The sequence below is a fragment of the Musca domestica genome, unplaced genomic scaffold (genome assembly GCF_030504385.1).
Source record: "Musca domestica strain aabys unplaced genomic scaffold, Musca_domestica.polishedcontigs.V.1.1 49, whole genome shotgun sequence".
Classification (NCBI taxonomy): Eukaryota; Metazoa; Arthropoda; class Insecta; order Diptera; family Muscidae; genus Musca; species Musca domestica.
The window spans coordinates 1,828,116-1,841,730 of NW_026712344.1; the positions used below are offsets into that span (position 1 = coordinate 1,828,116).

General features: G+C 36.3%; 1 protein-coding gene across 1 annotated transcript in view; it reads left to right on the forward strand.

The window, feature by feature from the left end:
- Positions 1-13,615, forward strand: part of LOC131804763 (mucin-5AC) — a 342,229-nt gene that overhangs the window by 233,945 nt on the left and 94,669 nt on the right. The window contains exon 5 of the mRNA XM_059127927.1: positions 2,772-3,133. Within this exon, the coding sequence (XP_058983910.1) occupies positions 2,772-3,133 (362 nt within the window). The remainder of the gene's footprint in view (positions 1-2,771; positions 3,134-13,615) is intronic.

Genomic DNA, 13,615 nt, shown 5'->3' on the forward strand with positions numbered 1-13,615 from the left:
TATAGACTCTATATAACGGCACCTCCCGATATTCGGTATTTTCATGATTTTAGCGACATTATTTACCGGAATTATTTCAAATTTCGTATTTGAAGTTCGTAATGGGTGCTACAGCGTATGACAAAAAATTTCGTAAGCCGGTCCACGTCTTTGTATAGTCTCCATATAACAGTTTTCATTTAAGTAATAGTTTCTGGAAGTTTTTTTGAAATTTTTCAAGTTCCTTCCAAATTGTGGAGGGTATTAAAAGTTCGGCCCGGCTAAACTTAGCTGATTTTTTTACTTGTTTATATTAAAGTATCTAAATTCAAAAGTGTTTCGCTTAAAACTACAAATACCAGTAAAACCGTTTGGATAATGCTTTTAAACTTTTCAAAAAAACATAAAGTGGGTTAGGCCGTTGGATGGGAGCCATACCGAAACGGGAACCTCCATAGACAATTTTATACTTCAAGGATTGTCATCTACCAAATCTTCTTAAATACTAAATTTGAAACAATTTCGTGGGTAAATGTGACGAGGATTATCAAAATACCGAGTATCGGTGGGTATCGTTATATATGCGCTTTAGGAATACTGGACTTAAATCTTCAATATTTAGAACCGGAGCTGGAATCCATTTTGAACTACAAATACCAATTTTTAGACAAATCCTTGCAAAAATGTGACAAAAAAAAAAACATGAAAATTCCGTTGCATGGGGGTTATACAAAAACGTGGACCTATACAGGCATTGTTTCGGCAGCGGTGCTTGAACCCATTATGACCTATAAATACGAATTTTATGATACATTTTTGAAAAATATTTTATCAATGGAACTCCAGGGCTCAGAGCTGCAATCATGGACGTTTTGGGAATTAGGAGCTGTAATAGTAGATTATTTAAGGAATAACATTTTAAGGCTTTTTCAGAATGCAATCATGAGTTTTTTGGGGAATAATTGTTCAATACACCTCCAGAGACTTTTTAGAGAAGGACCTATACAGGCATTGTTTCGCTACCAGTGCTTGAACCCATTATGACCTATAAATACGAATTTTATGATACATTTTTGAAAAATACTTTATCAATGGAACTCCAGGGCTCAGTAGGCCTCAGAGCTGCAATCATGGACATTTTGGAAATTAGGAGCTGTAATAATAGATTATTTAAGGAATAACATTTTAAGGCTTTTCAGAATGCAATCATGAGTTTTTTGGGGAATAATTGTTCAATACATCTCCAGAGACTTTTTAGAGAAGGAATTTTTAAGGAATGCCAACCGATGCAATTTTGGATTTTGACGAAATGATTTTTTCAAAAGTATCCCCAGAGTTATGATCGTAGATTTTTCGAGGGACATATATTAGTTGAAGAATTCCAAGAACGGCAATCGTATATTTTTATACCCTCCACCATGGTAGTATACATTTTAGACACAACGTATATATATTCTTGATCAGCATAAAATTCTATGTCGATTTAGCGGTGTCCGTCTGTGGAAATCGCTTTAGCTGTATATTATGCCCGCAGGTCCACGTTCTCGTACCTCCCGATATTCGGTATTTTGATAATTTTAGCGACATTATTCACCGGAATTGTTTCAAATTTGGTATTTGAAATTCGTAATGATTACTACAGCCTTTGACAGAAAATTGTCTCTGCAGGTCCACGTTTTGGCATAGCCCCCATATAACGGTACCTCCCGATATTCGGTATTTTGATGATTTAAACTGCATTATTCACCGGAATAATTTCAAAATTGGTAGTTGAAGTTCGTAATGTATAGTACAGTCTAAGACAGAAAATTGTTTGAGCAGGTTCACTTCTTCGTATAGCCCTCATATAACGGTACCTCCCGATATTATGTATTTTGATGATTTTACCGACTTTATTCACCGGAATTGTTTCAAATTTGGTATTTGAACTTCATAATGGATGCTACAGCCTATGACAGAAAATTGTCTGTGCAGGTCCACGTCTTCGTATAGCCCTCATTGTAAAGGCTTTTGACAAAAGTTGCCTATGCAGGTCCACGGATTTTATTTTTATTTATTTATTATTGTTTTTAATTTTTTTTTTTTTTTTTTTTTTTTTGAAATTGACAAATTCGTTCCAAATGGTAGAGGGAGGCGATTCGAATTTCTGCCCTCCACTTTAATAATGAATTTAATTCCCAGCTGCAACTGGTTATAAAACAATTATTAATGAAATGCATTTAAAATTAAAAAAAATCTCCACTCCACCCCAAACCCTCATATTAAAAATAAACTCATCAAAGAGGCAATTAAAATATTTTACCATTATAAAGTGTTTGGAAATCCTGAAAAGGCAAACATTAAATAATGACATGACATAGTATGCATGGTATGGGGCCGTGGGAGGGGGACCCCGGGGAAGAGAGAGAACGGGACAAAAAACATTAAAACAATAAAAACCAAAAAAAAATAAATAAATATTGTGAATTAAACATGTGCAATTAATTAATGAAACACTGTGTGAATGGGCTGGCTGGCTGCCTGGCTGGTTGGCAGACAGCGGCCACTGCAGAATGCCAGCCAAGTCAAATGGCAAATAAAATACCACAGAATATTTTACAAATGACCAAAGTTGCGTTGAATAAATTATGATGAAAGTGAATAAAAATTGAATTATCTCTTGTTTGTGTGTAATTAAAATAAACACATTAAATTAATTAACAACAAAGTGCACTCTCGCACACACACACACACACTCACTCACGCAACTGATGAATATTGACCACTGTTTCCATTGCAACATTTCATTACAGATCCTCATCATGCGGCCGTAAAGAATAGCATGAAAAAGAAGAAACTCGCCTCGGCACATGTTGCCTCCAGTGCATCCATCCTGCCACCCGATGTCAGTCCGTCGGGCAGCAGTGATAGTCTGATGCGTGAACGATTGGCCCCACCCGCAATTAGCACTACACCGCCGGCTGTTAGCTGTATGGAAACAACAGAGGATGATTCCGATTCCGGGTCGACAGATGCTCGGCGTAAAAAGAAGGCACGGACTACATTTACAGGACGTCAAATATTCGAGCTGGAGAAACAGTTTGAAATTAAAAAGTACCTTAGTTCAAGTGAACGAACCGAAATGGCAAAGCTGTTGAATGTCACCGAGACGCAGGTAAGTGGGAGGGAACTAATTTTAAGGCTTTTGGGGGTGAATGTGTGAAGGATGACGGGAGTCATACGCAGAGGGGGTTTCAAGTGCTGGAATTAAAAGAAATCTAACTAAAATCTGAATGACTTAACGATTTATCAGCGCCCAGACGAAACGGTTCAAGCTGGAATTCTGAAATTTTGGAATGAAGGATCATTATTGGGTCAGATATGCCTGTGTTTTTGGAAATTCGTACTAGAATGGTACGAAAAATATTAAAAGATACTGAATATGGTACCCTTTGTTTTTGAGGAAGCAGTAGAGCTAGAACTTTTCAATTTGGAATGAGGGTCACTGATGGAGTGTATGATAGATGTCTGAAAGGGTTTATGGAAATTCTCATCATAAGACTACGAAAAGTACTAATGTGTACTACATTTGGTACCATTTCGAATCAGGTGAATAGTTCGATCTAAGAACTTGAAGCTTGGAATGGGAATCAAGGTTGAGAAGTAAAGTCGATGTAAGGAAGTATTCTTGAAGGTGCGTAATCATATATTTAAATTTGGAGTAAGGAGGATGGATGGGAATCCTTAAATTTGAGGAAGTTTTCGAAAGTTGTACATATGTGCTCGAAAAGTACTAAATGGTGCTACATTTGGTATGATTTCGATTTTGGTGAACAGGTAAAGCTGGAATTCTTAAATTTGGAAATACGATTACTCTCGGAGTGTAGGATTGGGATATGTTGACAGTTATACAAATGGTACTAAATTTTATAACAAAAGAAGTGATATCCTGAAAATTGGAAATAAGTACTCTCGAATTTTAGGATTGGGATATGTAGATAGTTATGAAAAATTGTACCTAAGTGTACTAAATGGTATGTAATTTGGTACATATTGGATTTGGAAATATTCCTGAAAATTGGAAATAAGATAACTGTAAGAGTGTAGGATTGGGTTATGTGGGAAGTTTTGGAAATTCGTACTTATCTGTACAATATGGTACTAAATTCGGATCAATGTGTACCTAGGCAAGCCGATGGAGATGGAATCTAGAAATTTAGAAATTGCGGTTACTGTGGATTGTACGGGGAGAGATAAAAAACTGCAACAAAGTCAAACGCCATAATTTCTACATTTTTTCAAATTTTATTGAATGAAAGCAAAAATGTCGGAAATAGCATTAGATTTTAGAATAACTTTAGATTTGTTCGTATTAGTCACCTCTGGCACGAATTATGGCCTTCAAACGGCCAATAAAACCATTACACGCTGCCCGAGTGTTGCTCTGCGGTATTTTGGCCCATTCCCGGCGAAGCGCTTGCATGAGGTGGTCGACGCTTTGGAATTTTGTAGTGCCAACCTTGTTTCTAAAATACTCCAGACACAATAATCCAACGGATTGGCATCCGGAGATTTTGGTGGCCATTGTGCGCTGGAAATGAAGCGAGGAACCTAATTTTGTAACCATTCTTGGGTGGCACGTGCTGAGTGCGACGTTGCTGAGTCCTGCTGGAATATCCAAGGTCTGCGGCCAAAATGTTTGCGTGCCCAAGGCTTTAATACACCCTCCAGAATATTTTCGCGATAATATTCGACATTTATTCTGTTGCCACGGTCGATTAATACGAGCGGAGAGCGACCATCGGCTGTTATGGCGGCCCACACCATCACCATGGCCGGCGCTTGAGTTCTGGTGGCCAACCGAAGGTGTACATTTTCAGCTGACCTCTTTGGCAAGTAAACACGATCATTTTGTTTGTTTACAAACTGCTGGATAACGAATGTTTTCTCATCGGAGAAAACCAAATTCGCCAGTTCACCACTTTCGGCCAAACGAAGCAACTCTTTTGAGTCTATTATCATTCTGTTGCGGTGTCAGTTCTTGCTCTTTTAGGAATTTCAAAGGTTTTACCCCGAGCTCATTTTTCAAAATTTGCGAATGGAATATTGCGATATGTTCGGCCATTTTTCGGCTACTGCTACGCGGGGTTTCGATGAAATCGCTTCTTTACTTTTCGAACCATTTCCGCTGAGGTTGCTGTTTTCTTCCGTCCACTTCCTTAACATTGGGCTACGCTACCAGTATCACTGTAACTAACAATGGTACGGGACATAAAAGATTTATTCACCTTTAAATGCTCTAACTATAGTCACTTGTGGTTTTCCAGCCAAATATAAAGAAATTACACTATCACGCTTGAATTCCATCACGAATAACTTTTTTTCTGCTTAATTCTCACCAAAATGATTTTGTAGGCTTGTAAACAATATAATGAGCTGTCACTGGAATAATTTTAACAGCTGTCGGACGACTCGCTTAGAAATGACAGCAGTCTGAAGTTGGTTGCAGTTTTTTCATCTCACCCGGTATATAAAAACTATGAGAATAGTACCATTTCTATAAACAAAGGGAAACTTTTCACGTGAAGCAGGAAAACTTTCCTAATATACCCTCCAGGGCAAAATTCTCTCTCCCTCTCTCTGCCAAACAACAAAATCCATTATGTAAATAAAGCTTCATTGAACAAAATTGCTAAGCACCCACATAGCTGCACATCGAAAAATTACTAAAATCAATGACCAATTACGGATAATAATAATAACAGCAAATAATAGAAGCAACAACAACAACAGAAACACCAACAAGGACAACATAATATTTACATAAATGAAAATGTGTGGTTTATGAGCTTGTGAATGCTCAAATTAGGTGTGATTATAATCACGTATGCAGAGCAGTATATCAATTATACGAGGATGGTATGGTAATTGATGGTAAGATTCATATATTATATTATATTGAGTGGACGTCGGGGATTTTTATATATATTTTTAATAGAAGATGAAGGAATACAAAGTTAGAATCCTTAGTAAGGTAGAATTTTATGCAGTAATGGATCTGTTGGGGGTTATATTTTTCTTCAATTTCTTCAATTTAAATGCATCCATTTATACCCTATACCACATAGCGGTAAGGGTATTATGTCTTTGTGCATTTGTTTGTAACAGGGAAAAGAAAGCGAGATAGTCCCATAATTACTTTTGAGGATCCTCATAGAATCACTTTCTGAGTCGATTTATGCATGTCAGTCAGTCCGTTCATGTATTCTTGTGAAAAAAAATGCAGGTCGCATTTATTATCCGATTGAGATGAAATTTTGCAAACGATACTATTTTGGCCCAAGGACGAACCCTATTAAAATGAATGATAATCAGATAAGATTTAGATATTGCTCGCATATATCTTCAACCGATTTTGGGGTAATTGTGCACCAAATGGCTTATATAAGTGCAAATAACCTTTATTTTGGTACTTCTCAGCGAATTCAGTCTAGAGGCAAGTACATAAAATTTGGTGAAAATCGGTTCAGATATAGCTGTAGCTCATCCGATTTTGGGGTTTTAAGTCCCTCACATGCGTAATAAGAACTTCACAACAATGATATTTGTTACCAGATAAAAAATACCTCTGCCTAATTGTATCAAGATCGGTTCAGATTTGGATATAGCTCCCATATATATATCTTCAGCCGATTTCGGGTTAATAGTACACCAAATGGCCAATATCAGCCCAAAAGTCCTTAAAAAATGGCAAAGCTGTTGAATGTCACCGAGACGCAGGTAAGTGGGAGGGAACTAATTTTAGGACTTTGAATGTGAATGTGTGAAGGATGACGGTAGTCAAACGCAGGGGGGGGGGGGTTTCAAGTGCGGGAATTAAAAAAATCTATCTAAAATCTGACTGACTTAACGATTTATCAACGCCCAGACGAAACGGTTGAAGCAAGAATCCTGAAATTTTGGGTGAGGATCACTTATGGTCCGAAGAAGTCAGATATGCCTGGCTTTTGGGAAATTCGTACCGTAACGGTACGAAAAGTATTAAAAGATACTCAACATGGTACACCTTGTAGTTGAGAAAGCAGTAGTCCTTAATTTTTGTACATCCAACCGAATTCAGTCTAGAAGCAGGTACATCAAATTTGGAGGAAATCGGTTTAGATATAGATATAGCTCTCATATATATGTTTTATCCGATTGGATTGGTGTTTAAGACCTTCAAATTCGTAATATCCATTGATATACCGAAAATACATTTGCCAAATTCTATAGAGATCGGCTAAGAATTGAATATAACTTCGAAATATCCTTAATCCGATTTCAGGTTTATTGTAGCTAAAAATAGCTAATATCAGACCAAATGGAGTGGATCTCGGCTCCGATATATATTTTTATACCCTCAGCCATATGGCTACAGAGGGTATATATCATTTGATACGGTCAAAACGTGCCTAGTCGAAATAACGATTTTAGACCCTAGGTCTCTTTGGACCAAATCCGTTTCTGGACATTTGGAGTCGATCTAGCGATGTCCGTCCGTCCGTCTGTCTGTCTGGCTGGCTGGTGCGCACGATAACTCTCGAAGGGAGTATCCGATTTGATCCAAAGTTGGTACATCCTAATATTATTTTCAAACATAGATCGAGTTCGGAGATGGGCACTATCGGTCCACTCCTTCAGGTACCTCCCACACAAAATGTCAAAATTTTCAAAGAGAATAATTTATTGCACAGAAAGAGAAAGGATAATCCGATTTTGCTCCAACTTTGCGAATCCTAATATTTTCATTAGTGCTAGGTCAAGTGCGAAAATGGATAATATCGGTCCACTCCATCAGGTACCTCCCCACAAAGGGTCAACAATTTGAATTATCTCTTATAAAATGTTATGTAAGAGTCCGATTGTCTTCAAATTTCATAAATCCCAATAATTTGATTAACCCAAAGTCGAGATCGCAGATGGACACTATCGGTCCACTCCTTCTGGTACCTCCCACACAAAATGCCAAAATTTTCAAGAAAATAATTTGTTGCACTGAAAGAGAAAGGATAATCCGATTTTGCTACAACTTTGCGTATCTTAATATTTGCATCAGTGCTAGGTCAGGTGCGAAAATGGATAATATCGATCCCCCACAAAGGGTCAAAATTTTGAATAATTTCAACTCTTATAAAATGTATAATTCATTAACCAATAATTTCATTAACCTAAGATCTGGTGTGAAATTGGAATACATCGGTCCACTCCTTCTAGTACCTCCCCCACAAAAGGTCGAAATTTCCAAAAAAAGAGAAAGAGAAGCAATAATCCGATTTTGTTCCAACTTTGCAAATCCTAATATTTGCGTCAGAAAATGGACAATATCGATCCACTCCATCAAGTACCTCCCCCACATAGGTTCAAAATTTTGGATATTTGTAATTTCCAGCCTTAAATAAAAAGCGAAATTAATATCTGATTACGTTGAAGATATTCAACACTTTTATCAATATTGGTACATTCCTTCGGAAACTACTCCATAAGGGGTTAAACATTTGAATAATCATAACAGAAGACAAAATATTTTTAAATAATCGTACACATTATACCAATGTTATTTGGTATAAGATATTAAAATGTGTCCCACAAATTGTGTCCCTGTGTCTTCTACCCCCAATTTCCGTGCCACCCTCCTATTTCTGCTATAAATAATAAATTATAAAATGTTTTGCAGGCATTTGGCATATGGCTATTTGCATTTCCCTCAAGTGGTGTTAGAAGTGGCCAGCTGGGGGGCGAAAGAGGGAGAGACCGAGCAAGGGGATCCAAATGGGCATGCATAAATGCCAAGGACCATATTGCGCACATAATAATTATAACAACATAAACCACAACAATAATAATCACAATAATAACCGACAGCAGTAGTTTCACACACACAAACACACACATAATTAAATAAGTACAATTACACAAATAACAACAACAACAGCATCAATATGAGTAACATTGTAATAAATGCCCTACAGCAGGATACTTAAATGTTCATCTGTGTGTTAAGGTGTGTGTGTGTGTGGGGATATGGAAATCCACATCTAATATTAATTGAGATATATTGACTCATTATAATAAATTTATGTTAAACTATAATAAAGCATTATATCAAAATACGCATACACACATGTCCACAACAGACACACGCACACACACACACACAGATTTATGCATATGATACATATGTTCATTGGCTTGAGGGGTTTGAAGAATGCATACTAACATACTTTAACCCACCACCGCCTCTATTTATATTTTGGCAAAAATGCCATTAGCTTTTACAACAACTAAACCTATTATCAACAACAACAACATCAACGTCACTTTTAGCAACAACATTGTATTAAATCTCTTCTAAGTGGAAAATTTAAAATATTTTTCGATAATTGATTTAAAATGAATAGCCGACTCTCCACTCTTAAATCGAACATTTTATTTTTCTGTGGCCGGATTGTCTTTTCAGTAGCTGCAATAGCCGACTCTAATCCACTCTTAAATCGAACATTTTATTTTTCTGTGGCCGGATTGTCTTTTCAGTAGCTGCAGATACATATACACACACATATGTGTATGTATGTGTGCATACATATCCAACTAATACAATTGCCAGACATAAATATCCGTAGCCATAGCTGGCAAGAAACCATTGAAGCTGCCAATCTGTAACAGTAGCAACCAACCCAACCCGGCCAACCATCCAAACGTCTGATGTCTATTTTAATTAATGTCGGAGCAACAAATTGTTGCAACATTGTTTACACAATGTAACGGAAATATTTATTGACATTTGCTACCATTCCGAGTGGATTGTAAATGGATTGAGAAAATCGGAAGGTGGAGAGATTGTGGGCAGGGGAACATGATTATGTATTCATGAATGTGACAGATATGTAGAAAATTAAAAAAAAATGTTCCGATTCGTTACAAAACGTTTTTTTTTTAAGAAAACCCCCACTTAAAATATAATTTGATATAAAGAGGAAAAAGCAGTGAGAACTTATAAAGATAAGTCATTGGACCTGACTTCATACTGTCCATAGAATAAGGTACAATATGGTGGATAAATTAATGAAAAATTTTTCCATTGTGGGTGGAAAATTAATGTTAAAATTTAACGATTTTGGCCAGGATAGTCACAAGTGTAAAAACTATATTTGTAGCCCTAGAAAATTAATGGAAAGATTTCACAATACAGTCCAGTAAAAATCTTGTAAATAACACGCGATTGTAACACCGATAGTCGCTGGAAAATAATCTGAAGATTCCGTTATTATAGTCCTGGAAAATTAATAAAAACAAGTAAAAAGCAGTAAGTTCGGCCGTGCCGAACTTTGAATACCCTCCACCATTTGGAACTAATTTGGAAATTTTCAAAAATTAAAATCCTTAAAAAATCCTTCTGCTAATTTTAAAAATACCAAATATAGCCATTATTTTGGGGTTTACATAGGTAAATGTTTGTCATAAGTCATTACCACATTCAAATTCGAAAATTTGAAATAAACGGTGAATAATGTAGCTAAAATCATTAAAATATCGTAGATAGGGAGGTACCGTTATATCGGAGCTGTGCGAAGACCTGGACCAGTATAGACAATATTCTGTCCTAGGCTGTAGCATCCATTACGAACTTCAAATACGACATCTCAAACAATTTCAGGGGATATTGTACCTAAACTCGTCAAAATATCGAATATAGGGAGGAACTGATATATGGGGCATATACGAAGGCCTGGACCTGCATAAAAAATTTTCTGTCTTAGGATGGAGTATCAATTACGAACTTTAAATACCAAATTTGTAACGATTCCGATGAATAATGTCGCTAAAATCATCAAAATAACAAATATAGGAAGCTACCGTTATATGGGGGCTATAAGAAAACGTCGACATGCACAGTCAATTTGCTGTAATAGGCTGTAGTATTCATTACGGACTTCAAATACCAAATTTAATCGTCAAAATACCGAATATCGGGGGGTTCCGTTATATGGGGCTATACGAAGACACAGACATGGACCATTTCGAACTTCAAATACCAAATTTGAAACATTTCCGGTGAATAATGTCGCTCAAATCACCAAAATACCGAAAAAAGGGGGGTACCATTATATGGGGGCTATACCACAACGTGGACCTACATGACCCATTTTCAATACCAAAAATCCTACAGATATAATACACATTTGAGTAAAATTTTATCAAGCTACTTCATTTCGTTCGGAAGCTAGAGTGATTTCCACAGACGGACAGACCGATAGACGGGCAGGCGGACGGACATCGCTAAATCGACATAGAATTTTATGCTGATCAAAAATATATATACTTTGTGGGGTCTAAAATGTATATTTCGAGGTGTTACAAATGGAATGACGAACGTAATATACCCTCCATACTATGGTGGAGGGTACAAAATTGTGGCTCTGGAAAGTTAATGTACAAATTCCTCAATTGCATTATTCGTATAAAAATTCGCAATTGTCCCCAGCACAGCCATGTAAAAGTCCAATTGCAATTGCACTCTTATAATCACTGGAAACATCACGTAATAGTCCTGGAAAAGTATTGAAAAAATCCGAGTTTACAGTCCTGGAAAATTTGAAAAAATGTGACTCCGCTGATTCTTGGAAAATCAATTAAAAAAAAATTAAAAATTCCGCAATTATAGTCCTGGGAAATTAATAAAAACAAGTAAGCAAAGTCGTGCGGGGCCGACCATGTGATACCCTACAACACTACAATATGTGAGAAGCCCCCTCATGTCCAAATCCATTTTGGAAGATTTCGCTTTTGATATTACCAGGTATTTGACAGCCCAGATATTACCCTTATCATTTTGACCAGGGACATTTTCCCGATATTTATGCACTCCGTCGTGCTGTTAGTTTTGGTGGTCCATTTTACAGATAAATATAATCCAATGGTCATCTAAAATGCTAGAATTCTCACTGTGCAGGCGTGTCGATTGGCTTCAATTGTGTGATCAGGATTTTTTCTGTTTTTTGAACCACTAAATATTTTGCGATCATCTCCAAAAGCAATTTGGCTATATTCGTCAACGAAATCAGCATAAAATAGCTAAAAGTTCGCCTATTGTGTATTTCGGATATCACATGTATGTAATGTTGGTATTTTTTCACACAAAAGTATTGGTCCATTCTACCCGCTGTCTTAAATTCTAACTTCATGCAAGATTTCGTGTCCTTTGGTTTCTATTTGTGACCTTTACAACGACTGCAAAATTAGGAACATTTTGAGTTGCTGGTCCATTTCAACCCCTAAATATATTGCGAACATCTTTGAAGCCCTTCTGAGCCTAACCCTACCTTTGCCAAAAATTTCGTGAGGATCGAACGATAATTGCAATCTGTATATAAATAATAACCACAACCTGTGTTGTAAAATGCAAAAATATTACAAAATATACACTTCAATATTATAAGTCAAATTGAAAAAATCGCATGCGATAAAAAATATGAAAAAATAAAAATGTCACAAAATACAACAAAATCTGTATTAACATCATTGTTGGTATCTTTTTATGCGAATTTTTTAGATATTATACTTTTATGCCAAAAGGGCATTCTAATTTAACAAAATTTGTCAAAATCGCTCCAGCCATTCTGGAGATATAAGCATTCTAGCTAACATCCCCTTCCTTTGTATATACACATTGTATATATTTCGCTATTTATATCCGATATTTTTACTATCGGCATCTACGTAACGGTCAGAATTGACCTGTTCGTCTATTTGTGATTTGTGACGGCATTGAAAATATTCGTGGTTTAATGGAAAATTTGACTTTTATTTATCACAAATGCTATGGTCTATTTCAACCACTAAATGTTACCCGATGATCATCAAAATTGGAAGGCTTCTGCCCAGTCCAAAGCTCTAGCCCCATGCTAACTTTCGCTTCGATTGGTCTATAATTGTGACCTGTAGAGCAACTGCAAAATCAGGAAATTTTTCAGTTTTTGGTCCATTTCTACCCCTAAATATTATGCGATCATCTCCAAAAGAAATAGGGTTCTATTCTGGCCCTACCCCCACCTCCATTCTAAATTTCGTGAAGATAGGGCCATAATTGCGACCTGTAGAGTGATTACAAATTAACATGGACAGACGGACAGACGGACAGACGGACGGACGGACATACATAGCTAGATCGACTCAGCTCGGCGAGATAGGAAGATCCATATATACTTTCCTATGTGGGAAATCAATATTTCGTGGTGTTACATAATTTTTGGCCCAATCAAACTTATAATACCCCCAACACAAAGTGTTGTAGGGTATAAAAACCCACGATTGCAGTACTGGAACATTAATACAAAAAACTATTGTGGCTCAAAAAAAAAATTTGGTAGAAAATTAATGTAAAAATTCAACAATTGTTCCCCTGAAAAAAATTCAGTTGAAAAATATTTAAAATTATAGCTATGATATACGAATGTAAAAATCCACGGCTCGAAATCCAAGACTATGGCTCTGATAGTCGTAGGAAAAGTATTTTTCTAAGTCCTATTTTTTAAATAATATGAAAAACTACACCTAAAAAATCAACGATTATGACCCTTTAGAAAAATAAATAATTTAGTAGGAATTATTAGGCCAGATT